Below are 26713 nucleotides of genomic sequence, written 5' to 3'. Positions count from 1 at the left end.
ATTGAAATAAAAAATATTAAAAACATTTATAACTCCTTAGACTTACAAGATATATATATGGCATAAATTGAAAAAATAATAATAATAATCATGCAGTTTTTCAGTCAATGAAATACACCTTCAAGGACAAATAAGATATATCTGACAATTTGTAATGAATCAATTTAATAAGAACATTCCTCAGCAAGGATTCGCAGATTACAAAATCCCTCCCAGATATACATTGCTCCCATGAAACAGTAGGATGAAGGAGACTATGAGAAAAACATCCAAATCCGGAATGAAACTTAAGGAGATTTTTATTTAATCAATTGTTTACTAATTAACCAATATAATGGGATATACATGGTACATGTTGTTGACAGATACTGGTACTCCTTAGTACTGAATGAAATTTGACTAAACATGTAGCAATGATTTATACTTTCATGCTGACTCACACGAGCAAGTTCGGATCATATAGATTTAAAATGAATGTAGAATTGAGGACAAATATTTGATCTGGAAATGAATTCAATTCTGGACAGGTAGTCCCCAGTGGGGAATGATATAAACAGAAAGCACCAACATAATTTCAAGAAACAAAGACTATAATTCAAGGCAAGACTATTTTCTGACCATATATTGCCCATATTGCTTAGAATATCAGCAAATTAATTTCTCGTACTCACCAGCGTGCTTGAACTCCTGCACTTCCTTAAAGCCCATCCATGGCTTCACCCACACTTTGGCTTCGTAAACCTTCTTCTTTCCGGCATCGATGGCCTCGATCGTCAGATGGTGCAGTTCCAGCAACCACTTGCTCCTTCGCCTTCACCACCCTCACAAACTCAAGCAGAGCATGCTGCAAGAATTTCAATTAATTGCTTAATAATCTAATTAATTAAAATTCCAGCAATATATTGAAGAAATTAAAAGGCAAAAAAGAGTAAAGACCTCCTTGTTGTTGTGGTCTTGGACGGCGAAGCGAGCGAGCGAGGTATTCGGTTTCGAGGCTGTTCTGGGAGGCATGGGATTCGTGGACTCCGCCGAGAGTGGCCATGTTTTGGAGTTGGAGGGATTTGATTCTTCTGCGAAGGATGAGAATGCGAGGAAAGGTAAGAGGACGAAGAGGTTGAGTTGCATAAACAGACACTCGTAGGACACTTGTAGGACAGATGGGAACTTATTTCTTTCGCTGCTCGGAGTCTTTTCGTATACGTGTCATACACGTGTCGCTTTGAGTATTTATCTTTGAGTAGTCGTTAGCAAATAAAAATAAATAAATAAAACCCAAACCAACGAAAAAGAAGAAGAGATATTTAGTGAAATACCCATTCTTAGCTCTAAAATTATAAATAAACCCTACACCATTTAATTTCTATAAACAAACCCAAAAAAAATCCAAAAAATGAAAGTTGACCATATTGAATTTAATTTTGATTATTAAATTACTTTGATGCCTTATTAAGTATTTTGGGATTGAGTTTGTTTTAAGAAATCAATGGCAGTTTTGTAATTTAAAACAAGTTAAAAGCTCTTTTGTTATGTTGTAAATGAGCTTTGAGTGTGTTTCTAAAGTCCATTTCATATAGGGTTTTTTTTTATTTATAATTTGGGCTCTTATATTGGGTATAATAGTAAATCTCCCAAAAAAAAAACTCTTTTTGTTTTGTTTTTTGTTTTTTTGGAATAGATGCTTTATTACAATAATAAGTACTATAAGAGTGTACATAAAATAGCACTGAAAACAACCATGAGATGTGGTGTGGTGGTAGCTCACCTCATTCCTTAACCATGTGGTTGGGGGTTCGATCCCCGCCCATGGAAATGGAGCGCATTTCGTGGCCAGCTGTTTACCTCCTTTGGAGAGCTCCCGCGGCGAAAGGGATTAGTCACTACTGTCGGAGGTGGACACCCTTGGATCTCATCCAAAAAGAGACTCGCGCCTGAACACTCAATGGGAAAAAAAAAGGAGAAAAAATAAGAGGAAGTTTGAGCATCCCTTCAATCTAGTGGACAACGTCAGAAACTTGCACAACAAACACAAATTCAAAAAAACAAGAAAAAATGAGATAAAATTAAAATAAACTGAAAGATAAAACAAATAAACTAAAAACACAAATGCACAGTAAGAAAAAAGAACTAGCCAACAAAACCCGAACAAAAGGAAAAAGAAAAAATTAGAAGCACAAATCTGGAAACAAAATATCATAATTAGTGGGGTGGATGGACGAAACCACCCTGATGGCGGGAGCCTCTGTGAGAACCAATATCATAATTAGTGTAGGAAGCACGGGTTGTACCGCTAGAAGGGAAAAGAAGTTGTCCAAAACGACCACGACCACTGCGAACACCACGACGTCCACGGGAGGACAAACCACGCCCATGAGAAGAAAAGAATGCAGTGGGCGAAGGAGCAGGGGATGTAGTGAGTGTAGAGAATGCTTGTTGAGACTCAAATGAGAGTAATCGTGCCCGCAAATCAGAAAATGGAGGTAACGGTGGAAAGTTAAGGATAGCAGTTACCAACATAGCATAATCAGGGCCAAGTCCACGGAGTACGGATGTCACAAGATCAGTCGATGTCACTGGTTCATTAATGGCAGCAAGTTGATCGGCCAAACTTTTGGCATGTGAAAGATACTCAGAAATATATTTGGAGCACTTGTTGATAGAAAACAGTTGGAACCGGAGATGGGTTGCATTGGCAAGAGATTGTTGAGAGAAATGTTGTTGGAGACACTCCCAAATCGCACGAGAGGTGTCCAGACCGACTACTTGAGCAAGAATAGGTTCAGTGAGAGTAGCCCGTAACATACTGACTAATGTTTAATCCGTTTGAAACCACTTAATATACTCTGGATTGGGGGAAATGGGTGGAGAAGGAGTAGTAGTATCTGATGAGGAAACTGTGGACTCTGTTGAGGTAGCAGAAGTTGCTGAAGCCGTGAGAAAAGGAGGAGGACAAGGGTGAGAGCCATCTATAAATTGCCAATAATTCTGTCCAAGGAGAAAGGGCTTGACTTGACTTTCCCATAGTAAGTAGTTGGTCTCTGTAAGCTTAACAGAGACAAGAGTAGAAATATTTGGGGTAAAGAGAGATCCCACAGGAGAAGAAACAGGAGCGCTGCTAGAAGAGGCCATGAAAAATGAGAAAGAGAGAGAGATGGAGCGAGGAAAAAAAAATGCAGATATGATCGAATTATGCACTTGATACCATGAAGAAACTAGTTTATCATTGCTTGCTTTAGTTTACAAGATGCTGACTATATTTATATACAAGTATTCTGCATGTGGGTAGAGACTTTAAGAATAAAATAACATATCACTAATCTGATGAATATTCTGCACTAGTCAAGACCACATGCAGTTGTCTTGGTCCCACACCTACACTACGGCTTGTCCAGCTCTGTGTACATGCACTAGAATATTGTGTTGTCTGCTTAATGATTATGTCATGTCTTCTTCTCAACACTTTGCCGCAATTTGTTTGTAGAAAAACAAAAATCCATATACAATGATAAACTCTCCTCGGGCATGGTTGCCTACACAAGTTGCTTTGACCTCCAAACATGGGTAAGTTTCTCAAGTCTGCAAGTACACATCCAACATTTCAAGTCTCATAAAAAAAAAAAAAAATTGCAGATAAGATATTATATGCATATCTACACAATCATATAGATAAAGCTACTAGGTAATGAAGCAGCAGCTGGACCAGGGAGATGGGGCCTCCTTTGAACCATGCGACTAATATAACTTCCTCCATTAATTTTTGAAGAAGAATGGGATGAATGAACACTTTTCGAAAATTGTATGAAAGAAGATGGCATATGTACGTTTTTATACTACTTGAATAAATTTCCTATGTCAATCTTTTCAGTTGAACAAAACCATTGGTATGTTTGTACATGGCAGTATACAAACAAATAGAAGAACAATCTTACAAACGTCAAAACATGAACCATTCAGAAATTGATTCTCTGAGATTTAAACAAAAAAAAAAAGTGTTAGAAAGTATACCTCCAGATCTTCCACAAAAAGATCTAATTGCGACTTTCGATTTGTCAAGCAATTTTTGTGATCAGAACTACAAGAGTATACAGAAGATGAGACGGCATTCCAATTGGGACGGAAGTACGAATGCAAGTTTTGTGTCATTGTACCTATGTCAAAAGTAGGCTTTTTCAGTTCAAAATAAGCAATAAGTATCGATCAGAACTTTTTCTTTTTGATAAGACACATACTTTCATTAACAGAACCTCAAAACAGAGATTAAACATCCTAACAATACATGAACGAAATTTAAATATCCTATGACAATTTAAACACAAAGAAAAGGAGAGAAATTAAATATCCTAACATTTATAACATGAACAAATCTAAAAACAGAGAAAAGGAGAATATTTCACTAAGAAAATTTTGTAATTGATGAATGATTGAGTTTTTGTGTGTTTTTCTGGAAAATGGTTCTGATCAGATAATAGCATGAGACCAGTAAGCAGCAGTGACAACGTAATTCACAAAAAGCTGGGAATGCATGCAATTAGAAATGAGATGAAATATTAATGGAGAACAAAAAACACAAAAACAAAATTGAGCTCAATAGTAACTGAAGATTCGATTATTGACAGAGAGGGAGCAGCTGTTGCTCAAAATAGTTTAAAATGTGTATTTCGGTTAATTTGGATAGTGAATTTCAGTTTTTGTATTGAATTAGAAGAAAAGCAGTTAAAGCGGTTATTTGAAGTACATACCTGACCTGAGTTTGTTTGTCTCTACGTGAGAGAGAGAGGTCATATCATCATATGATGACTTCATCATTTATCCGGATGCAAGGAATGTGAGATATGCTGTCCCAATGATCTTGTCCCGTCTTATTCTGATACCTTTTCTCCAGGCCAAAACATCTGACGATCTTCAGACAAGAAAGAGATGGCGGCAGACCCTCTTCTGGCAGGAATTGGAGACTCGGACAGTCAGAAATATATAGCTCTTGAAGAGAAGTGAGGTGTTGAAGTGCCTCTCCTGGAAGGAATTCCAGACTCTTACAACTATAAATATATAGACTTCGGAGAACAGTAAGGTGTGCAAGTCCCTTTCCATCCAAAGATTTCAGAGTTGAAAGTCCATCGATACAGAGATGGTGAAGACTGGTAGGGAGCAGCTGTTGCTTGAGCAACGTCTCCAAGATTTCATCACTTCCCCTGCCACGAATTCTAAATTGTTCAAGGGAGACAAGTGCTTGCAAACCCCAGTTACAGTAGTCTCCCACTGATGAAGACGAAGCCCTCAGTCTCTCACAATTATAAATGCTAAAATATCGGAGGTCGGGAGGCAAACCCCCATCTTCTGCAATTGACTCCAGATTTGGAAGATCTCTTATATCCAAATCTTGAAGGGCTGTGAGGGTGTGAATGCGTTCAGGTAATGACTTTAACTTATCGCATCTGCTGAGCTCCAATCGAGTCAGGTTGGGAGTGGGCAATCCTCCCTGGGGAAAACACACCAGATTTGGACAGCCTAAGATATTTAAGTTATTGAGATGGCTGAGATTCTCAACCGCTCCTTCTTCTTCAATCAAGCAAAGCGATTCCAAATTCTCACAATTGCCAATAATAAGTGTCGTCAATTTGGGAAAAATGCCCAAGGGGAAGGACCTCATTGAATCACAGCTATTCTGTATACGCAAATAGTTGAGCGATGTTAATTTGGCCAACATCTCATGAGGTAGGAATTCTAATCTCCTACAAATGCATATATCTAGTGAAGTCAACGAAGTGGGTAGGCCATCTTCAGGGAACGACGACAAGGTTGGACAATTCCAGAGAGTCAAACTTTGAAGACGATTGATGTTGGGTAAGAATTGTATGTCATTAAAACGTCCAATGTCAAGTTGGGACAGGAGTTTTGTCTCTAGTAATGATAATAGACCTGTTTGGCATCCATCTTCTATTTTCAATTCTTGAAGAGAATTGTAGTTGAGATTGGTACTAGTACTAGTAGCAGCAGTGGCCCTGTGATCATGTAAAACTCCACACCTTTCCACCATAAGCTTCTTCAAGCAAGGCAGATCACAAGGCAAGCTTCCTCTTAGCTTTGGACACTTTATAAGAATCAGCTCCTGGAGATGAGGAAAGTCTGGACCTCCACTTCCACTTGGTACCCATTCCTCCCACTCTACCATCTCCGTAAACTCCAGCCTCTCCAGCGATTGAAATGGCTGAAATGGTTGACCATACAACTCAGGACCTAACGTCCTAAGAAATTTCATCTTACATATGAAGAGCTCCTTAAGAGCAGGTAGCTGTCCAAGCGGTGGCAACTCGAAGCAATAATGACAGCCTTCGAGGCGCATAACTTTTATTTTATTGAAGGCAGAGTCTCCCAACCAGTTTGGGAAGCTGGTCCCGCCATAAAGTTTGACGGTCAATTTCTCCAAATTCATGCAAGGTTGGAGCTTGTCAAGTACATCTCTCACCTTTTCGGAATGATCGGCATCTTCGGAGCCCCATGCCAACAATAACTCCTTGAGATCTTTTTTGTTCTTCAAATTAGCTTGCAAGGCATCCCTACCATCAACCACATTATTAAGCTTCAAAATTGAAAGTTCTCCTCCAAGATTGGACAACTCCCCCAATTCGCCAATAGTCGACCCAGTAGATTTCCCCACAACAAAAGTAGTCAATGTTCTCAAACTTTTTAGTCTACCCATTTGCACCGGCATCTCTTCAATTTGTGTTCCCCTACAATCAAGATGCCTCAAGTTAATCAATTTCCTCATGTCTGTAGGCAATTCAATTAGAGAGGAACAATATGATAATAGTAATGTCTGTAGACTGTAGAGAGTGCAAACTGTGGAAGGTAACCTCTTGATTGCAGTTTCAGAGAGATCCAAGTAGCGCAAATGAATGAGGTTACCAATAGAATTGGGTAACTCAACAATATTACCATATTTTGACAACGTTAGCACCCGTAAACATAATAGAGATGGCAATAACTCATGTAAAACCCTTTTACTTACATAACACCGATGCCATCCTCTTCTTAGAGGTAGGAAGGTTCGCAAATGCTTAACCTCATATAATGGCTCAAATTTCGCAGCACAATCAAATTTCCCTCTAGCATACGACAAATGCCGAACTCTTTTCAAAACTTCATGTGATTCACCCCCTTCCCATCTCAAATAGGATTCCCTAGCCACAGACATAGCTAAGTCATTGATGAGATCATGCATTGTGAACTTCTCATTTCTTGATCTTTGAAAAAATGATCGTGACAATAAGCCATCAAAGTATTTCTTAGTGAGCTCTTCCATTCTTGTTTCACTCTCTCCTTGAGGAATTAAACTTTCTGCCACCCAAAGTCGAACTAAATATTCCTTTTTGAATTTATAGCCTTTTGGGAAAATTGAGCAATAAGAAAAGCATTGTTTTAAATGAGTTGGGAGATAGTAGTAACTCAATCTTAGAGCTGGAATTGTATTACATTTTTCAGGAGGCAGCTCCCAAATAACCCTACTTCCCCTTGCTCCGGATGCAAAAGGACGTTGTAGGAGACTCAAATCACCATAGTTCTCATTCCAAAGGTCATCCAACACAAACAGAAATTTCTTGCCCTTTAGTTGTTGTCCTAGCTCAACTTGAAGAAAACTCAGGTCTTTATTATTGTAAGCTTTTGAACTTACTGACTCAAGTAGGGTCTTAGTTACCCTAGTAACATCAAAAGCTTCCGAAACATACGCCCAGGTTCTAAGATTAAAATGCTCTTTCACTTTGTCATCATTATAAAGGAGCTGTGCGAGGGTTGTCTTGCCAATGCCTCCCATTCCCACTATGGTGATGACGGAGACATCCTTGTCGCTTGCATCATCAGATAACAACAGTTTCATCAGCTTTTCTTTATCTCCATCTCTACCATACACACAAGATTCATCAACCAAGGAAGTTGTTGGAGTTCTTTGAGAAACCTTTCCCCCAACAACACCTTCTCTCAGGCCAAGCACATCCTTTTGTTTTGCTAGGTGTTCTAATCTTTCAAGTAACTCTTGAATCCTACCATTCATGCCTTGATAAAAAGGATTAAGAGAAGTAGAGAAGAAGTTCAACACCTGATTTGTGACGGTTTGAAATTCAGCTTCCCCCTTGCATCGCAGAACCTCAGCATTGATCTCATCCAGAAGGTCATCCGCATCAAAGACAGCATCTTGAAGCTCATCAAGCCACTCTTTGACGTAAGTGTTCGTGAACTGCTTCTCCTCCGCGTCATTAAGCACTGCATTGAGGCTCAACAACGTTATCTTCAGTTTCTTCACAAGCGACTCGTCCAGTTTCTTTCCCCCGAACAAGTCCCTGAACTCACGAGAACCAATCTGGTCGCACAGCACCTGCACGGAAGCAGAGAGAAAAGCCTCTCCAACCAAAGCCATGTTTCGATTCTTAGCAAAGGATTTGGACTTGAGTTAAGATTTGAAGCAAGTTATGCAGCAAAGGATTTGGCTGTTGAGAACTTGAGTTAAGATTTATGTTGCTCTCAGATAGCTCAGCTAGCACAACTTGGAAATACAGGTAAGGCAATATGAAAGCTTTTGTGATTGTAATTATATATTATGTATTTAACGAGTACCGTGGTTGGCTGTCTTGTCAGTGTTCGATTTTTTTTTTTGCGTAATTAATTTTTTTTGCGTACATGGGTACGGTTCGTCAATACCATTTACTAATTCAAATTGTGCAGGTGGGCTCTTGGGACCCACACGGCATAAGGAATAATACTCTGGTTTGGACTATTGGAGAGTGGAGGATGACAACAAGACAACGACAATTCAACGGTCCGCAAGTGGAACAGACTCGAATGCCGTTGATCTCTTTGTGAATCTACGGCTTTTAACAGATTTCAATACATAAGGTAGGTGGCGTGGGTTTATTCAATCCGTAGAGCTGACATATGCTTAATGACTTGTTTCATAAGACTTTTATCATCGTATCATCTTTTAATATTTATCAAAGTAGTGTATAACCAAAAGGAAATTACTTCTATTATTTATCTTTTGTATATGGTAACTCATGAGCATACATGAAACCAAAAATGTAGCAAAAAAATAATTTGGTACATTTTTAGATTAATTATGTGTTGATATTGCATGACTCAAACTTAACTGTTCTAGATTAACCATATAACATGCCACCTCTAAAAGCTTAACCAAAAAATAAACATGGAATCTTTAAAATGTTCAAAAGCTCCAGCCATGTTTCAATTATTTGCAAAGGATTTGGACCAAGTATTGTACGTTTTGGAAATTCTTGTTCAATTTTGGAACAAGTTTTGAAGGGTGTTAAGATTAGATAACTCTCAATTCCATTTGACTTGGGAGTCTTCGGGTGAGATTATTACAACCAAATACTTATATTATATAGCGAAAAAACAAATGCTTGTGTAACAAACTCGACATGAGGATGGGGTCGACAGACTCAACATAAAGCTACCATCCATCAATATATTATTTGATGCGTTTATGCTAAGCAAGCATTGATATATACTTTCCTTCTCTCATTTTTTATATTAGAATCAAATTATTGTTTAACCAGAGTTTAAGCAATCCAAGAATAACATAAACAAACAACGGAAGGTCATTTGTGATGACACAATTTCCATTTAATAATGCAACATACATATATATATATATATATATATATATATATATATGGGGGCGGATCCGTGGCACCATATTTTTGACACAAGTTTTGACACAAGTTTTAGACCTTTAGATTTATAAACTTTTAATGGTTGAGATGTACTTTCATTTCTCAAAACAATAAATTTTCTTCAATTTATATTTATTCGTTGGGATTAAAATTGTGATACCATATTAATTAAGAATTCATTCTCTCTCTCATCTCATTAATTATCTTTAATTAGTTCTTTCCCTTTCCTACTAGATTCTTTTGTTCCTTCGCTGCCTCTGCATTTTTTACTCTCTCTTTCTTCTACATTCATCATTCGCCTGCGATCTTCTCTTCTCTACGAATGACATCTTCTATATGGTCTGTGGAACAAAGAAATCTTCCATATTTTCTCTACTAATTTGGATTTTCTTCGAGTTTCTCATATGCTATGCTATGTTTTAGCTCTAACTTTATATTCAACATCTTCATAACCAATATTTAAAAAATTTATTATGTGATAAAAATAAAATATTAAGAAGAAGCAAGAAACTAGATTGTACGATACTATAGATTAAAATATAACATTATTAAAAAAAAATGTAATAATTATTGGTGGGAAATTGTAAGATGTAGATGGGAGATGAATGAATGGAGAAGAAGAGAGAGACACAGAGATGCAGAGGGACGAAGGGCAAGAGCCAAATAGGAAATAAAGAGAATGAAAACTAAGGCGCGTTACTTCGCTAACTCTGAAGTAATTTTGATTGAACAGAAACAAAGACCCAGTTTCTCTCCAACGCCCACAAATTGGCTACATTAATGTGATCTACTCTGCAACTTGTTGTGTAGATTATTAAAACAATGATTTGTCAATATAAATCTTAACTCTAAGGATTAATTGCTAGTTTGTGATTTAGATGGAATGGTTTGCTGAAATTGGATGGCTAGTTTGTGATTTCAGGGTCACTGAAAAAGCAAGAAAAAGAAGAAGAAGGGAGGTGGTGTTAATGAGAAGGCACGAAGAAGAGAAGAAGAAGAAGTGCCTTGTGTCAATAAGCCATCAAAACTTAATTAAATGAAGAGAGAGGAAATACAAAAGTCAATTAAAATTTATTTTCAATAATTGCTTATTTAAAGAATAAAATAATTAATTTGTTTAATCACATCCATTGATAGTGGGCTAATCCAAGGGTTTAAAACTTGTGTCAAAACTTGTGTCAAAAATATGGTGCCACGGATCCGCCCCCTATATATATATGTGTCCATCAATACATAAGTTTTGAAAGCTCTTACTATAAAATAAATAAATAAATAAATAAAACTCATTTCATTGACTTAGGCTTTTCCAATGAGACAATTAGCAAATGCTTTTGTAATGCGGGGACCCACATGGTTTTGACACTTTTGTCTCTCTCCACAAGAGGGAGAAAAACTTCCCTCACAGGCGATTCAGCATCAGCCATCCACATCGTTATCCCAATCCAATGAAATCGTGGTAGCTGCCAACCCCCTTACCCATTCCGAGTTCAGTTTTCCTGTTACCATTTCTCCTGTGCCCACCTGTTACCTATCTAACTCTTTGACACGTGTCCTTTTACTTAACTTTAAGTTAACAATGTTAAGTTTAAATAAATTAAATAATAAAAACTAATAATTGAAGGGGTAAAAAACAGCCAAGATCAATCTCGCACCCATCCTCAATCCATAGCAACCCCAAACCAGTCGGCCACCAAAATTCTCCTCCTTGCCGCTGGAAATTCCTTTTGTCTACCTCTGTTCCCTCTTGTTTCTCTCTTTCCCTTGATTTCTTGCTTCCCTCTCGATCTCTTTCTCTCTTTCAAAGAACAAGCTAGAAGAGTAAGGGAAGAATCTAGATCTGGATCCAGAATGAAGGGGGAGAAAGAGAGAAAAGAGGCTTTTCCGACGACAAGGAGGAGAGGGGGCTGCGACGGCAAGGTGGGGTTGATGACGGATTGGGGGTGGGTGGGAGTTCGATGTTGGGTTTTCTTTTGTTTTTTTTTTAAAAAAAAAACCAGAAGTTATCTCTTACTCAAGCCATAAACATGGCCGCATGACTTCGCAGCTGCTTTAGAGCATTTGCCTTGTCTGGCTTCTTCATGAACATTGCAGAAAACATTTTGATTTCTCTGATGCTTTCCCTTCCTAGAAGATTTACGATGGGTCTCTTTTTTTTCCTTCAATTATTAGTTTTTATTATTTAATTTAATTAAAAGTTAACACTGTCAACTTGGGTTAAGTGGAATGACATGTGTCAAAGAATTAGATAAGTAACAGGGTGGGCACAGGAGAAATGGCAACAGGAAAACTGAACTCACCCATTCCCGCCTCTTTTTTATTGAAATCTACTAATGCAAAATGTGCACAATTTGATTGAACATTTGTGAAATGTCATTGGTGCTTATTTCTTTTTCGTTTTATTATTTTTGGCTTACTTTTATTTATTTATTTATTTATTTTTGTTTTATCAAATCTCTTTGTAAAGGAGACAAGACATTGGATTTATGGCATCACGCATAAAAAGAAGAACAAAATGAACAAAGCAGAGAAGTACCCTATTTTATTTTTTCCTTTTCATGTTCTGAATACATATACTTTCCATATTTTTTTTTGGAAGACAGAGACAAGTAGACTCAAAGGAGAACCAAAAATTAGTTAATTGGAAAGATTTGATGGATAAAGGGTGTTGCAATTTTGTGTATATGTGCATTATACCCTTCAGAATACTGTTTGCTTAGAGGGCCAACACCAAAGCTATAAATGACTCGACTTCTGGATGTTAGTTATTCGCTAAGAATTAACAGGTGAAAGAAGGGCTTCCATTAGAAGCTGCAGTTAGCTTGAAATTTTAAAATACACAAAGCCAAATTGAGTCAAGTTGGGGTAGTTCTCATTGGGAATGATACGCAGAGAGTCTGGAGTTCAGGGAAAGGATACAACATAACGCAAAATTCTAGTGAAATGGAACTATAGGTCCAATTGCAAACAACTTGGAGTCTTCGACTGAGATCATTACTCCCAGATACTTTTGTTACCCAAGAAAAAAAAAAAAAAAAAACAAGAAGAACCCAAATGCTTTTGTAAGGCAGATGACCCTACAAGGTTTCTTTGACACTGTTAATTTTCTGTCCTTAAACGAGCATTATTGAGGAGCATCGTTTAAATAAGAAGAGTCACATCACATCATCTATAAATAAGTATTGATCGTTTCCTTCTCTTTTTTCTGTTTGTCTTTTTTGGACATTGAAAAGCATTAGCTCGTTGCTGTTTTTATATAATTACAAACAACTAACATTATGTTGTAAAGATTTCTAATAATTAAGTTGTTGATCATTTACTAAATAACATGTTCTAATAGAGAAACGCTCAAGCGCCAAGTCGGAGACCTCCAATCTGCCAAGGAGGATGATCTCCAATCCGCCAAGAATGTATGTATCCGTTGGGATAGAGAAATGCTCAAGTATGAACCGATTAATAAATTAAAACAACTGTAATAACTCATTTAGGAGAATGCGAGGAAAGGTAAGAGGAGGAAGAGGATGAGTTGCATAAACAGACACAAGGAGGAGGAAGAAGAAGAAGATTTCGATTTCAATTTCATCTGCTTTTGTTTTGTGTTTGGGTGTCTGACACTTTGTAAGACAGATGGGAATATATCTCTTTCGCTGCTCGGAGTCCTTTTGTATACGTGTCATACACGTGTCGCTTTGAGTATCTATCTATCTTTGCTTAGTCGGTAAGCTTTTCTTTTCCTTTTTCTATTTTTGTTTTCCTTTAATTCAAGCGTAGTCTGTAAGCAAACAAAAACAAAAATAAAAAGGGAGCTTTAGTAATATACCCAAAATAGGAGCTGAAATTATAAAAAAACCCTACATGGAATGCACTTTAGAAACACATCCAAAAAGCATTTACTACATATGAAATTAGTATTGAAGTTCCTATAAATTACATCTCTGCCATTGATTAACTTAAAACAAGCCCAAAACAAAATTCCCAAAAAAACCCAAAACAAACCCAACGAGCCCATATCAAATTTTTTTGAAAAAACCCAAACTTAAAATAATTAAAAAATTAAAAAATCAGAAAACCAAGGGTTTGTCCCCACGACCTTTCATTCTCCATCAAACCTCCACAAACCATGTCATAGAAGTGCATTGTTAATACCATGTCATAAAAGTACATTGTTAATACCATGTCATAAAAGTGTATTGTTAATACCATGCTATAGAAGTGCATTGTTAATACCATGCTATAGAAGTACATTGTTAATACCATTTCATAGAAAAACATTGTTAGTACCATTTCATTCAAAAAAAACATTGTTAATACCATTTTATACAAAAAACCATTATTAATACCATTTCATACAAAAAACATTGTTAATACCATTTCATACGAAAAACATTGTTAATACCATTTCATACAAAAAACATTGTTAATACTATTTCATACAAAAAACCCAAAAAAGCCTAGCAAGACATCCGATATCCTTTGCAGAAACCACCTCCAATTGTCTACAGTTTCACCAGATACAATCGCAAAGGCAAAAGGAAAAACATCTACAAGAAAAAAAAGTACACTGTTAATACTATGTCATAGAACTATATTCCTAGTAAAAATCACATTCTACATATCATAAACTTCAAGTGCATAGCTATATATAGAGCAAAATATAGAGCATGCTTTGTTACTAAAAATTTGTTAATACTATCTCATAAAAGTACACTGTTAATACTATGTCATAGAAATCAACTCAGTTGCAAGGTATGAACAGTATCACAACTGTTCATACCACTTACTGGAAGTTAACAACTACATCATTTCATTTGTATAATAGGTACGATAAAAGTTTACAACTCCATACCACTCAAAATCAACTACATCATTTCATTTGCATAATTAATTGATCCTTCGTTACTCCACATACCATAAATATTGAATCGGAGTGGCTCCCACAGATACTGCTCATCATCATTGTGCTTGGTGGTAACAATGACCTTATCTGCAACAAGAGAAGCACCAGCAGCCAAGGCTTCCATGAATTCCTTGGTGCCAAACCTTGCAATGGTACCAAGGATGTTCACCAAATCTGACAACAAGAAATAAGAACAAAATAATTAAGCATAATAGAATAATTGGAACAACACAGATAACAATCACAAGCCCAAAGCGCATAATTGATAAGCTGAAATAGTATATAGAATTTGAATAGTCTGCTATTTCACTACAATCTACAGGGATAATATGAAACCATTCACTCCCCGAGTCAAAATTTCAATAGATATATGCTGAACCAATAAGAGAATAATATAGATTTTCTAAATTGAATTAAGAAATCTATAGGGCAGAAAAAGCAAAGAAACTCCATATAGTAGATCAATAGAGGAAAATAAAAAGAGGATATCTTGTTTTTCATTCAATAGTAATCTCTATGGGTTAACTCACAGCGCATTGTGCTACACTCGGGTTAGAGATGCATATTTAGCAAGCATTTCATACCGAAAATAGTAAATTTGATCATCCAAGAAATTAATATAGGTCTTTGCAGTCATCAAATGAGTTCATGTGTATAATAGATTCTAGAAACTTATTGCTTCAAATGAGAAATTGGTTTGGTTTCAAAACGCAGAAAGCAATTCCTTATAGCTAAATCTTACAGCCAAATCAAAATGACTAGTGCTACTACATCAAACATGAAACAAGTGAGCCAGCCTCACACACTTGGGTACAAGCTCCTACAGGGATTAAACTGAACAACAACTACAGATGAGAGACAGCAATGCATGAATTTTCTGCCAACACATATGACCAATTCAAAATCAACCAACACCAGATAGCAAACTAAAATTCAAAGAACACCTACAAATTGTTTTTAAAAAAAAATCCATTTTCCACATTTAAACCAGAGATAGAGAAAAAGAGAAAAATCAAATCAAATAGGCAATGCATGTTTTTCAATAGGTAGGTCCTCAACCTCATTACCAATTTTTTGATCTCTGTCATGTCATTCTTCAACATGAAAAATTGAAACCTTCCTTCCACACAAATTAATACGCACTTGAAGTGAAGAAACAAACTCACTAGCAACTTGTCATGTCATGCTTACATAACTCATTAAAATAGATTGCTTGGTCAAATAAGCTAATGTTTAAAATAAGTTGTTGAAACGATCATAAACTACAACATAAAAGTTAACGTGTTCAAATCTCTAACCTAAGCCATACAAACTAAGTAGTTGAATTTAAAATGTTCACAAGCCAAACACAAACAAAAAACACAACAATTCATACAATAAACACTAGAAAATATTGAAATGAGCAATCAACATAAGAATAAACGGTGAAAATACGTACATCAGAGGCGTCACTGATGAGCTTCTTCAATGGCGGCCGCAGAGAGGAAGAGGAAGCGGCAACCCCTCTGGCTCTGGAAAAATCGTCGTCGCATCTGCAAACAAGAGATCCGGGTTGAAAATCAAGAACACAAGACGGATCTGGCCATTTTGGAATATATCGTCGGTGGAAATCGGCGATTCGTCGGGGTTTGAGCATGCGAAAGAGAAATCGTCTTCATCTTCTTTCTTCTTGCAATCACCATCAGCGTCGGCGTTCTGAACACCTTCATCCGGCAATTGACACCTCAAATCTACAGAGTAGCCACAGAACTCAGTGAGCTTAACCATTAGCTCTGTTCATATCGAAAAAATAGAAATTAGCACGAAATTCAACGAAGAAACTGAAATCAAGTCGAAATTCAAGTTAATTAAGCAAAAATCAAAAGGGAAATAACGAATTGAAGCAGATGGAACAAACCTGCAAAAGAAATGGAGGCATCAGCGGCGAGAACACGTGTGAGGCCACCGACGTAACGGAGATTGTCGTCAGTCTTGTGTTGGTCCATGGCTCTGAGACTGTTTGGTTTACTTTGAAGGCAAAGAGAGGGAAGAAGGGAGAGAACATAGGAGAGATGTGGGTTTGAAGGAGGAGAGGGGCTTGAGGCTTCAGACCTCAGGGAGTGGTTTTGTTGAATTTTAATGTTCTCTGCATTCTATATATTCTAAACGAGATCCAAAACTAATTTAATGCTAAAAAGGGTAATAAAGGTATTTGATATTATTAATTAAATTAAAAAATATACAATTGTTGATTTTTGGGTTCATTTTGGGTGTGTTTATATATAATGAATGGTATATGGTATATTTATAGTTTTATGTCTAGGAATGGGTATTTCACTAAATTTCTAAAATAAAAACCCAAACCAACGAAAAAAAAACTCTCTTTTTGTTCGGAACAAAATAAAAACTTATGACATGTTTAGGGTCTGTTTGGTATCTTATCTGGATTTAATTTTATAAATTGAAAAACAAATTTTAAGTCCAAAGCCATAAAAACCTATTTAGTAGGCCCATATTTAAAAACGCAAACCCAAGAAAAACTCAAAAACACCCCCATTATCTATATATAGAAAGCAAAAGGCAGAGAATGGTGAAACATTCAAAATACCAGAAAATGCCCTTGGCTAATGCAAGAATTAAAATTATTAATTAAATAAGGATAATATGGTAAATTCACACTTTTTCATATTAAAAAAATTTAAAATTAAAAGAAAAATCAGATAATGGATCATTTTTTTATGGAACACAACTACCCATTATTGTTTTTAATTCTAAAATAAATTTAAATTTAAAGAAAAAAAGCCTCTCGTAGGTGCGGAAGAGCGTACGAAGAGGCTAGTTAAAAATAAAATAAAAATATTTAATTTTATAGTTTTATAGTTTTTTTTTTAATGTCTCCACACTCTCTACCTCCTCCCTCTCTTGTCTCTCTCTCTTTGTCCTCCCCCGTCTCTCCATCTCTCTCCTCCCTCTCCCGTCTCTTTCTTTCTCCTTCCACTCTCTCTCTCTCTGAGCATGTCCAAATTTTTTTGTAGTGTTCATTGAGCATGTCTAAAATTTTTAAAAAGAAAAAAGAAGAAGAAGGTGGACTCAGTTTGGGTGGGCTGGGGGAATTTGTGTGTAAAAGGTAGGTGTGCCATAGTAGAGAGAGAAGGAGGAGAGGGTAGAGGGAAGGGGGAATGGATTTCAAGGTGGGCAAGGTCAGTTGGAGTTGCCGGTGGCACACAGGGGATGGGGGAAGGCGATTTATTTATTTTTTTCAATTTTAATTGTTTAAAAGATATACAATTTTTGTTATAATGAATTTTCCATGTTTAAAATACCCTTTAAATATATAGAAAATTGGATGGTGTTAAAGTCAGACGACAAATCATGGATTTTGAAATATTAAGGTAACATTTCTCTAAAATTTTTCTTTAAGGTGACAAATTGAAACTGTGGTATAAGTTCAGGTAACATTTCTACAAATTAAAACTTTGGTATAATCATATAGCATTTGTCTTAAAATTGTTGAGCGTTAGCAAGCAAAACATGCATTAACTCATGGAAATAAGAAAGAGAAGGTATAAAATAAAATCAGTGTCAATTTAGTTCCATGCACAACAATGCAAATAAAATGTGAGTGCATGTTCATTTACTTGTTAACGCTCAAAATTTTTAAGAGAGATGTTATTATCAGTTGTGCATGTAGCATTCTACTTTTAATTTCCCAACTCCAAAGTGTCTTCTAATTTGCTTAAGTGGAGGCCACTATTATGCTTGTCTTGGAAGCAAGGAAGAGAAGGGAATAATGGTAACAGAACATAGAAATAATGGTAACATGAGCAGCTCATCCCATAGCATAGACAACCTCAGAAGATTTCATATTGAACTTCAATGACCGTTCGCATGTCAAAATTCTTGAAATGTATGGAAACATTGGGTATATGTAACATTCGACGAATAAGCTATAATGTGCAGAGACAAAGCTTTTGTTGGAAACAACAATCAGTATCAAACTGGCTGTCCTTGAAGTATTCATAGACAAAGCTATAATCTTTCAATGCGGGACAAGAGGAAATTGAACTTCAACAATACGAGCTTTAACAGGTTTAAGTGCACAATCCATGGCTGTATTTGAAGGATTCGTAGACAAAGGCCAACAAACTGGCTGCATATGGCATTACATAGAAAGTAACTTTCAACAACTTCATCATCATCCGATAAAGTTTTCTTGCAAGAAAACCAAACGAGGACGTGCCCCCCAGGTTTAACATCAGTTTGAGATGAAGAATTCTTCGTCAACACAAAGAGAGCTTTTCCATGTGGTCAGATCAGATGAAGACCGCCCCTCCAAACACAAATGAACTATCTGCAGGACAAGATAGCTCCGATCAAAGAGCTAATACAAAAGCATATTATTATGATAACTATGAGATTGTTTTTTTTTTCTATTTTTGGGTGTTGTTTGTGTGGGGGTCGTTCCGAGCAACGGTCTAGTGCTAAGAATATAAACAAAGGTGCCAACTTTCAAATATATAAAAGCAAACTTACATTTGTTTTTTGATTTCACTAAGGTCAATTGGCAAACCTCCCCACAATCACCTGCAAGATCATGTGATGATGGTCAGTAATTAGTAATCTTGTAAGCTTCATAATACAAGGAACAGAGATTGTGAGAGAGTGGAGCAATACCTTGGAGAGATCTCAGCCCTATGTTTTCTGCTACAGCTTTCATTCCTTCTCGAAATCTTCAACTTCAACTCATCAGAGTATGCATTTCTTGAGTTTGTTGGAAGATGATAAGGTCATTCATTCTACCTTAAAAGAGCATGCAGTGCTTGAAAGATTTAGCTTGTCGTCGGGGTTGGGGTAGTTCCCATTGGGAATCTTACGCAGAGATCTAGAGATACAACAAAGAAAACAATTCTAATGAAATGGAACTGTAGTTCAAATAATTGCAACAAGCAAACCTTTCGGAAGTGAAAGGCACAGAAAAGGATCAACAGAATTTTACCTTCACGTGTTTTCTCATACTTTTGTTCCTCATCAGATTTTGAAAAGCCAGTGAGGATTTCAACTCAATTGCTTTCCATTTTCATGCATATCTCAGGTCAACAAGATACTCCTAAGTTCAAGACATTGAGAATTGGATCGTTAGATTCATCTTAGAATATGAACAAACTAATTTCCAACCAACAAGTATGTACAAGAAAATAGACTAATTGATACGCTAAAAACTTAAAAGGGAAACAGTGACGGGGACGACACTGAAAGATGCATATTCAATTATCAAATGTTATAATGAAGCATCAGATCTTCTGCAAAGGTTCAGTTGCTTGTTAGAAATAATCACTGGCACGGAAATTAGGTAGATTATGTGAATCCAATTGTGCTTTGTTTTGAATTTGAATTATAAACATCTAGCTGTGTAATACTTTCTTAACCTACCTGAAAAGTTTTTGAATTGGAAATGGCATCGTATCAAATAGGAACACGAACAGGAACTTTGTCTCTAGTAACGAGAACAGACCTGGGCATCCATTGTATATTTCTAATTCTTCAAGAGATAAGTAGTCCATGTCACGAGTAGTAGTGGCCCTTTCATCATGTAGAACCCCACACTCGTCTAAAGTCAGCTCCTTGAGATGAGGAAAATCTGGACACCGGCCTTCTGTTCTTCATTCCTCCCATTCTGGCAAATGAGTAAATCAGATGAGAAGGCATGGATGTTATCTATTACGACAATGGGGAAGCAAAATAAATCAGGGAGAGGGCAGACCAATTAAGTGAATACGTGTGATTTGCTGCGTAAAGGAGACCTAATTCCTATAGTTCTCCAAGTTGGTTCATTTTGTGTAAGATGAAAATGGAGAGTGCAGACCAATTGTTTGTTTACTACCCGGTATCTCAAATTTGTGGTATGTATTATTCAGGAAGGCTGGAGTGAGTTGGCTAACATCAGAAGGGGAGGAATAGGAGGGTTTTCGACAATTATAAGGGGTTGGGGATGGAAGAGATTCCGAATAGGGGTTCCTATCTTCTTCACCTTGAGCATTGGTTTAATCACAATTTAGGGATGGAAGTCAGCTCAATGATAATTTCTTTGTTAAAGCTCTTATAGTTCCTGTTCTGTGGTGGACGAGTACTTGTTCACTTCTGTGGTATTTTACTACCTTTTTTCAATAAAAAATGTTTCGTCTAAATAAAAAAGTCATTAATAAAGTGTGCAGCATTAATATTCATTGCAGAAGTTATGTGATTCCCTAACCGGAGGAAAATCATAGCATTGTTCAAGACCTAAACAGTGATATTTGCAGCCAAGCATGGAGTTTCCTCAACGTCGTCTGTCCTAGAACTTGAGCTCTCGCAGGTTATTCATACATATGTACGCATTTTCATCCATCTCAAAGGAAACTCATAAATGACGTTTACTCATAAATGGCGTTTTCAAGTTATTACGTAGGGAAAGGAATTTTATGATGAAAGATTACCTAATCATGAATGGACAGTGATGATTGTTATGTTTGATTGAGATCCGTTTACCACATTGTCCAAATGCTGGTCTCTTGCTAGAGCTCCACCTTGAGAACATTTCCTTCCCCTTCTTTGCCGCAATTTGTTTGTAGAAAAACAAAAATCCATATACAATGGTAAACTCTCCTCGGGCATGGTTGCCTACACAAGTTGCTTTGACCTCCAAACATGGGAAAGTTTCTCAAGTCTGCAAGTGCACATCCAACATTTCAAGTCTCATCAATTAGAACTTTGTAGCTGAAGGAATGATTTGTGGGACGGAAAAAAAAATTCATTTGCAGATGAGATATTATATGCATATATCTACACAATCATATAGATAAAGCTACTAGGTAATGAAGCAGCAGCTGGACCTATGTCAAAAGTACGAATGCAATCATATACACAATCATATGCATAATCATACAGAAGATGAGACGGCATTCCAATTGGGACGGAAGTACGAATGCAAGTTTTGTGCCATTGTGCCTATGTCAAAAGTAGGCTTTTTCAGTTCAAAATAAGCAATAAGTATGGATCAAAACTTTTTCTTTTTGATATGACACATACTTCCATTAGAAGGAAAAAAGAAACATTACAAAACAGGGGACAAGTTAACAGAAACTCAAAACAGACATTAAACATCCTAACAATACATGAACGAAATTTAAATACAGTAGCACTATGACAATTTAATACAGAGAAAAGGAGAGAAATTAAACATCCTAACATTTATAACATGAACAAATCTAAAAACAGAGAAATTCACTAAGAAAATTTTGTAATTGATGAATGATTGAGTTTTTGTGTGTTTTTCTGGAAAAGCAGTTAAAGCGGTTATTTGAAGTACATACTTCCATTAGAAGGATAAGCAGTTAAAGCGGTTATTTGAAGTAGATAGCTGACCTGAGTTTGTTTGTCTCTATGTGAGAGAGAGCTCAAATCATATGATCACTTCTTCGTCTATCGTGATGCAAGGAATGTGAGAAATCTTGGCCCAATCTTGTCCCGTCTTATTATCATACCTTTTCTTCAGGGCAGAGCAATTGGAGATGCTCAGATAAGAAAGAGATGGCGGCAGACCCTCTTCTGGCAGGAATTGAATACTGTCACACCCACCAATAGCTAGAGTTTGAAGAGAAGTGAGGTGTTGAAGTGCCTCTTCTGGCAGGAATTGGAGACTCGGACAGTCATAAATATATAGCTCTTGAAGAGAAGTAAGGTGTGCAAGTCCCTTTCCATCCAAAGATTTCAGAGTTGAAAGTTTCTCAATGCGGAGATAGTGAAGAGTGGTAGGGAGCAGCTGTTGCTTGAGCAACGTCTCCAAGATTTCATCACTTCCCCTGCCACCAATTTTAAGGTATTTAAGGGAGACAAGTGCTTGCAAAGCCCAGTTAGAGCAATCTACCACTGATGAAGATGAAGCCCTCAGTCTCTCACAATTCTCAATAGGAAAATGTTGGAGGTTGGGAGGCAAACCTCCATCTTCTGCAATTGACTCCAGATTTGGAAGATTTCTTATATCCAAATATTGAAGGGCTGTGAGGGTGTGAATGCGTTCAGGTAATGACTTTAACTTACCGCAACTGCTGAGCTCCAATTGAGTCAGGTTGGGAGTGGGCAATCCTCCCAGTGGAAAACACACCAGATTTGAACAGTCAAAGATACTCAAGTGATTGAGATGACTGAGATTCTCAACCGCTCCTTCTTCTTCAATCAAGCAAAGCGATTCCAGATTCTCACAATTGCCAATAATAAGTCTCGTCAATTTGGGAAAAAGGCCCAAGGGGAAGGACCTCATTGAATCACAGCTATCATTTATACTCAAATAGTCGAGCGATGTTAATTTGGCCAACATCTCATGAGGTAGGAATTTTAATCTCCTACAACTGTATATACCAAGTGAAGTCAACGAAGTGGGTAGGCCATCTTCAGGGAACGACGACAGGGTTGGACAATTCAAGAGAGTCAAACTTTGAAGACGACTGATGTTGGACAGGAGTTTTGTCTCTAGTAAAGATAACAGACCTGTTTGGCATCCATCTTCTATTTCCAATTCTTGAAGAGAATTGTAGTTGAGATTGGTACTAGTACTAGTAGTAGCAGTGACTCTTTGATCATGTAAAACTCCACACCCTTCCACGCTAAGCTTCTTCAAGCAAGGGAGATCACAAGGCAAGCTTCCTCTCAGTTTCGGACACATTTCTAGAATTAGCTCCTGGAGACGAGGAAAGTCTGGACCTCCACTCCCACTTGGTACCCATTCCTCCCACTCTGCCATCTCCGTAAACTCCAGCTTCTCCAGCGATTGAAATGGCTGAAATGGCTGACCATACAACTTAGGACCTAACGTCCTAAGAAATTTCATCTTACATATGAAGAGCTCCTTAAGAGCAGGTAGCTGTCCAAGCGGTGGTAACTCGAAGCAATAATGACAGCCTTCGAGGCGCATAACTTTTATTTTATTGAAGACAGAGTCTCCCAACCAGTTTGGGAAGCTGGTCCCGCCATAACGTTTGATGGTCAATTTCTCCAAATTCATGCAAGGTTGGAGCTTGTCAAGTACATCTCTCACCTTTTCGGAATGATCGGCATCTTCGGAGCCCCATGCCAACTCTAACTCCTTGAGATCTTTTTTGTTCTTCAAATTAGCTTGCAAGGCATCCCTACCATCAACCACATTATTAAGCTTCAAAATTGAAATTCTTCCTCCAAGATGGGACAACTCCCCCAATTCACCAATAGGCGACCCATTAGATTTCCCCACAACAAAAGTAGTCAATGTTCTCAAACTTTTTAGTCTACCCATTTGCACCGGCATCTCTTCAATTCGTGTTCCACTACAATCAAGATGCCTCAAGTTAATCAATTTCCTCATGTCTGTAGGCAATTCAATTAGAGAGGAACAATATGATAATAGTAATGTTTGTAGACTGTAGAGAGTGCAAACTGTGGAAGGTAACCTCTTGATTGCGGTTTTAGAGAGATCCAAGTAGCGCAAATGAATGAGGTTACCAATAGAATTGGGTAACTCAACTATATTATCATATTTTGACAATCTTAGCATCCGTAAACATAATAGAGATGGCACTAACTCATGTAAAACCCTTTTACTTACATAATTCTGATGCCATTCTCTTCTTAGAGGTAGGAAGGTTCGCAAATGCTTAACCTCATATAATGGCTCAAATTTCGCAGCACAATCAAATTGCCCTCTAGCATACGACAAATGCCGAACTCTTTTCAAAACTTCATGTGATTCGCCCCCTTCCCATCTCAAACAGGATTCCCTTGACACAGACATGGCTAAGTCATTGATGAGATCATGCATTGTGAACTTTTCTCATTTCTTGATCTTTGAAAAAATGATCGTGACAATAAGTCATCAAAGTATTTCTTAGTGAGCTCTTCCATTCTTTTCTCACTCTCAGCTTGTGGAATTAAACTTTCTGCCACCCACAGTAGAACTATATCTTCCTTTTGGAATTCATAGCCCTTCGGAAAAATTGAGCAATAAGCAAAACATCGTTTTAAATGAGTTGGGAGATAATGGTAACTCAATCTTAGAGCTGGAATTGTATTACATTTTTCAGGAGGCAACTCCCAAATATTGCTATTTAGTATGCTATTCCATTCCTCATAATTTGTGTTGAAACGCAAGAGGCCTCCAAGTGTTTCTGCAGCTAAAGGTAAACCATTGCACTTCAGGGCAATTTTCTTACCAACTTCTTGCAGGTGTGGATGTGCACTCAAGTTTCCATTTTCAAAGGCGTGATTTGAAAGTAACAACCAGCAATCCTCATCGGACAGCTGTTCCAAAAAGTGAATCGGAACGGTGCGCATGCGACCTGCAACACTTTCGTTACGTGTTGTCACGATGACCCAACTTCCCCTTGCCCCGGATGCAAAAGGACGTTGCAAGAGACTCAAATCCTGATAATTCTCATGCCAAAGATCATCCAACACAAACAGAAATTTCTTGCCCTTTATTTGTTGTCCTAGCTCAACTTGAAGAAAACTCAGGTCTTTATTATCGTAAGCTTTTGAACTGACTGACTCAAGTAGGGTCTTAGTTACCCTAGTAACATCAAAAGCTTCCGAAACATACGCCCAGGTTCTAAGATTAAAATGCTCTTTCACTTTGTCATCATTATAAAGGAGCTGAGCGAGGGTTGTCTTGCCAATGCCGCCCATTCCCACTATGGTGATGACGGAGACATCCTTGTCGCTTGCATCATCAGATAACAACAGTTTCATGAGCTTTTCTTTATCTCCATCCCTACCATACACACAAGATTCATCAACCAAGGAAGTTGTTGGAGTTCTTTGAGCAACCTTTCCCCCAACAACACCTTCTCTCAGGCCAAGCACATCCTTTTGTTTTGCTAGGTGTTCTAATCTTTCAAGCAACTCTTGAATCCTACCATTCATGCCTTGATAATTATGATCAAGAAAAGTAGGGAGGAAGTTCCACACCTTATTTGTGACGGTTTGAAATTCAGCTTCCACCTTGCATCGCAAAACTTCAGCATTGATCTCATCCAGAAGGTCATCGGCATCAAAGACAGCATCTTGAAGCTTATCAAGCCACTCTTTCACGTAGCTGTTCAGGAATTGCTTCTCCTCAGCGTCATTAAGCACCGCATTAAGGCCCAACAACGTTATCTCCAGTTTATTCACAAGCGACTCGTCCAGTTTCTTTCTCCGGAACAAGTCCACGAACTCGCTGGAACCAATCTTGTCAAACAGCACCTGCACGGAGGCAGAGAGAATAGCCTCTCCAACCAAAGCCATGTTTCGATTCTTTGCAAAGGATTTGGACTTGAGTTAAGATTTGAAGCAAGTTTTGCAGCAAAGGATTTGGCTGTTGAGAAGTTGAATATTATTGCAAAAAGACAAGTGCCTTTGTATTGTGGGGAACCACACGGTTAGACTCATCATAAACTTTTGGACTTTTGTTATAACCCGAAAAAAAAACAACAAATGCTTTTGTAACGTGGGGGAACCCACACGGTTAGGCTTATCATAAGAGGAATGCTATTCACAATCGCATTGTCAAAGGATTTGCTATACACGTGTACACGTTCTCATGCCTTCCCAAAAAAAAAATGATTTTTTCTCTTTCTTCTCTCGGTTGCCTCCCTCTCTCTCTCTCCCTTTATGTTTTTAATTAGTTTTTCTCTCTCTCTCTCCCTCTTTTTTCTCTCCGCCTGTCTCCATCTCTTTTTCCATCGCTCTCCCTCTTCTTCTCTCTGTTGCCTCCCTCCTCCTGCTTCTTCTACTTCTTAACAAACGGGGGCTAAGCCCAGACAACAACTAAACACAAAAAAATTATAGTCTTCCTTTTCTCTCTCCTTCTTCCTATTAGTCTTGTTTTTTCCCTTCGTTTCTCCAAAAAAATTTCTGTGTTTCTCTCCTTTTCTCTATGACGCTGCAAATTTCTGGGTTTCTCTCCTTGAGTTTTTGTGTTTCTGATTCCCACAATTGCTGCGTTTCTCTCCTGTTGATTTAATCATTACCCATCAAATGAACACAAAAAAGGAGAAGAAAGTTAAGAAATCTGAGGGAGAGAACTGTGATTTGGGGGAAGACAGACACAGAGAGGAAGAAGTTTGGGTTTTTAAAGCTTGGGGTTTTTGTTTTTGTGTTACAAAAAGTTTGGGTT

The 26713-nt window shown here is 37.4% G+C and overlaps 3 protein-coding genes and 1 pseudogene across 5 annotated transcripts; all 4 read right to left on the bottom strand.

Annotated features, from left to right (window-relative positions):
- Nucleotides 1–460: 460 nt before the first annotated feature.
- Nucleotides 461–13327, bottom strand: LOC110744976 (cysteine proteinase inhibitor-like; annotated as a pseudogene). The gene is made up of 3 exons (XR_015833695.1): nt 13212–13327; nt 937–1101; nt 461–844 (listed from the first exon to the last, which is right to left on the bottom strand). The product of XR_015833695.1 is annotated as a cysteine proteinase inhibitor-like (transcript).
- Nucleotides 3239–8522, bottom strand: LOC110748942 (putative disease resistance RPP13-like protein 1). Its single transcript, XM_088247885.1, has 2 exons — nt 4737–8522; nt 3239–3573 (listed from the first exon to the last, which is right to left on the bottom strand). The coding sequence occupies exon 1, from the start codon at nt 8405–8407 to the stop codon at nt 4784–4786; it is 3624 nt and encodes a 1207-aa protein (XP_088104011.1). The 5' UTR covers nt 8408–8522; the 3' UTR covers nt 3239–3573; nt 4737–4783.
- A 699-nt stretch (nt 13328–14026) lies between the features above and the next one.
- LOC110768703 (uncharacterized) lies at nt 14027–16676 on the bottom strand. Of its 2 annotated transcripts, none has more exons than XM_088249709.1 (4): nt 16472–16676; nt 16013–16346; nt 14587–14748; nt 14027–14218 (listed from the first exon to the last, which is right to left on the bottom strand). In XM_088249709.1, the coding sequence occupies exons 1-2, from the start codon at nt 16557–16559 to the stop codon at nt 16039–16041; spliced, it is 396 nt and encodes a 131-aa protein (XP_088105835.1). In that variant the 5' UTR covers nt 16560–16676; the 3' UTR covers nt 14027–14218; nt 14587–14748; nt 16013–16038. The 2 variants fall into 2 exon arrangements, with proteins under 2 accessions (XP_088105835.1, XP_088105836.1); XM_088249710.1 differs by having other exon boundaries at nt 16013–16304.
- Nucleotides 16677–22817: 6141 nt separating this feature from the next.
- LOC110745099 (putative disease resistance RPP13-like protein 1) lies at nt 22818–25939 on the bottom strand. Its single transcript, XM_088248365.1, is given in 3 exon segments — nt 22818–23001; nt 23003–24391; nt 24394–25939. Coding segments are annotated over 3 exon segments (2883 nt in total). The 5' UTR covers nt 25843–25939; the 3' UTR covers nt 22818–22956.
- Nucleotides 25940–26713: the final 774 nt, after the last annotated feature.

Source organism: Prunus avium, chromosome 2 (assembly GCF_965620075.1).
Source record: "Prunus avium chromosome 2, drPruAviu1.hap1.1, whole genome shotgun sequence".
Taxonomy (NCBI): Eukaryota; Viridiplantae; Streptophyta; class Magnoliopsida; order Rosales; family Rosaceae; genus Prunus; species Prunus avium.
Note: the sequence above shows the minus strand (reverse complement) of the source record. Positions and strands in the feature narration are given on the sequence as shown.

Coding starts and splice junctions, on each gene's coding strand:
- LOC110748942 (XM_088247885.1), bottom strand. CDS start 8,407: ATGGCTTTGGTTGGAGAGGCTTTTCTCTCTGCTTCCGTGCAGGTGCTG.
- LOC110768703 (XM_088249709.1), bottom strand. CDS start 16,559: ATGGACCAACACAAGACTGACGACAATCTCCGTTACGTCGGTGGCCTC. Junction 16,347..16,471: donor TGCCTCCATTTCTTTTGCAG/GTTTGTTCCATC, acceptor CGATATGAACAG/AGCTAATGGTTAAGCTCACT.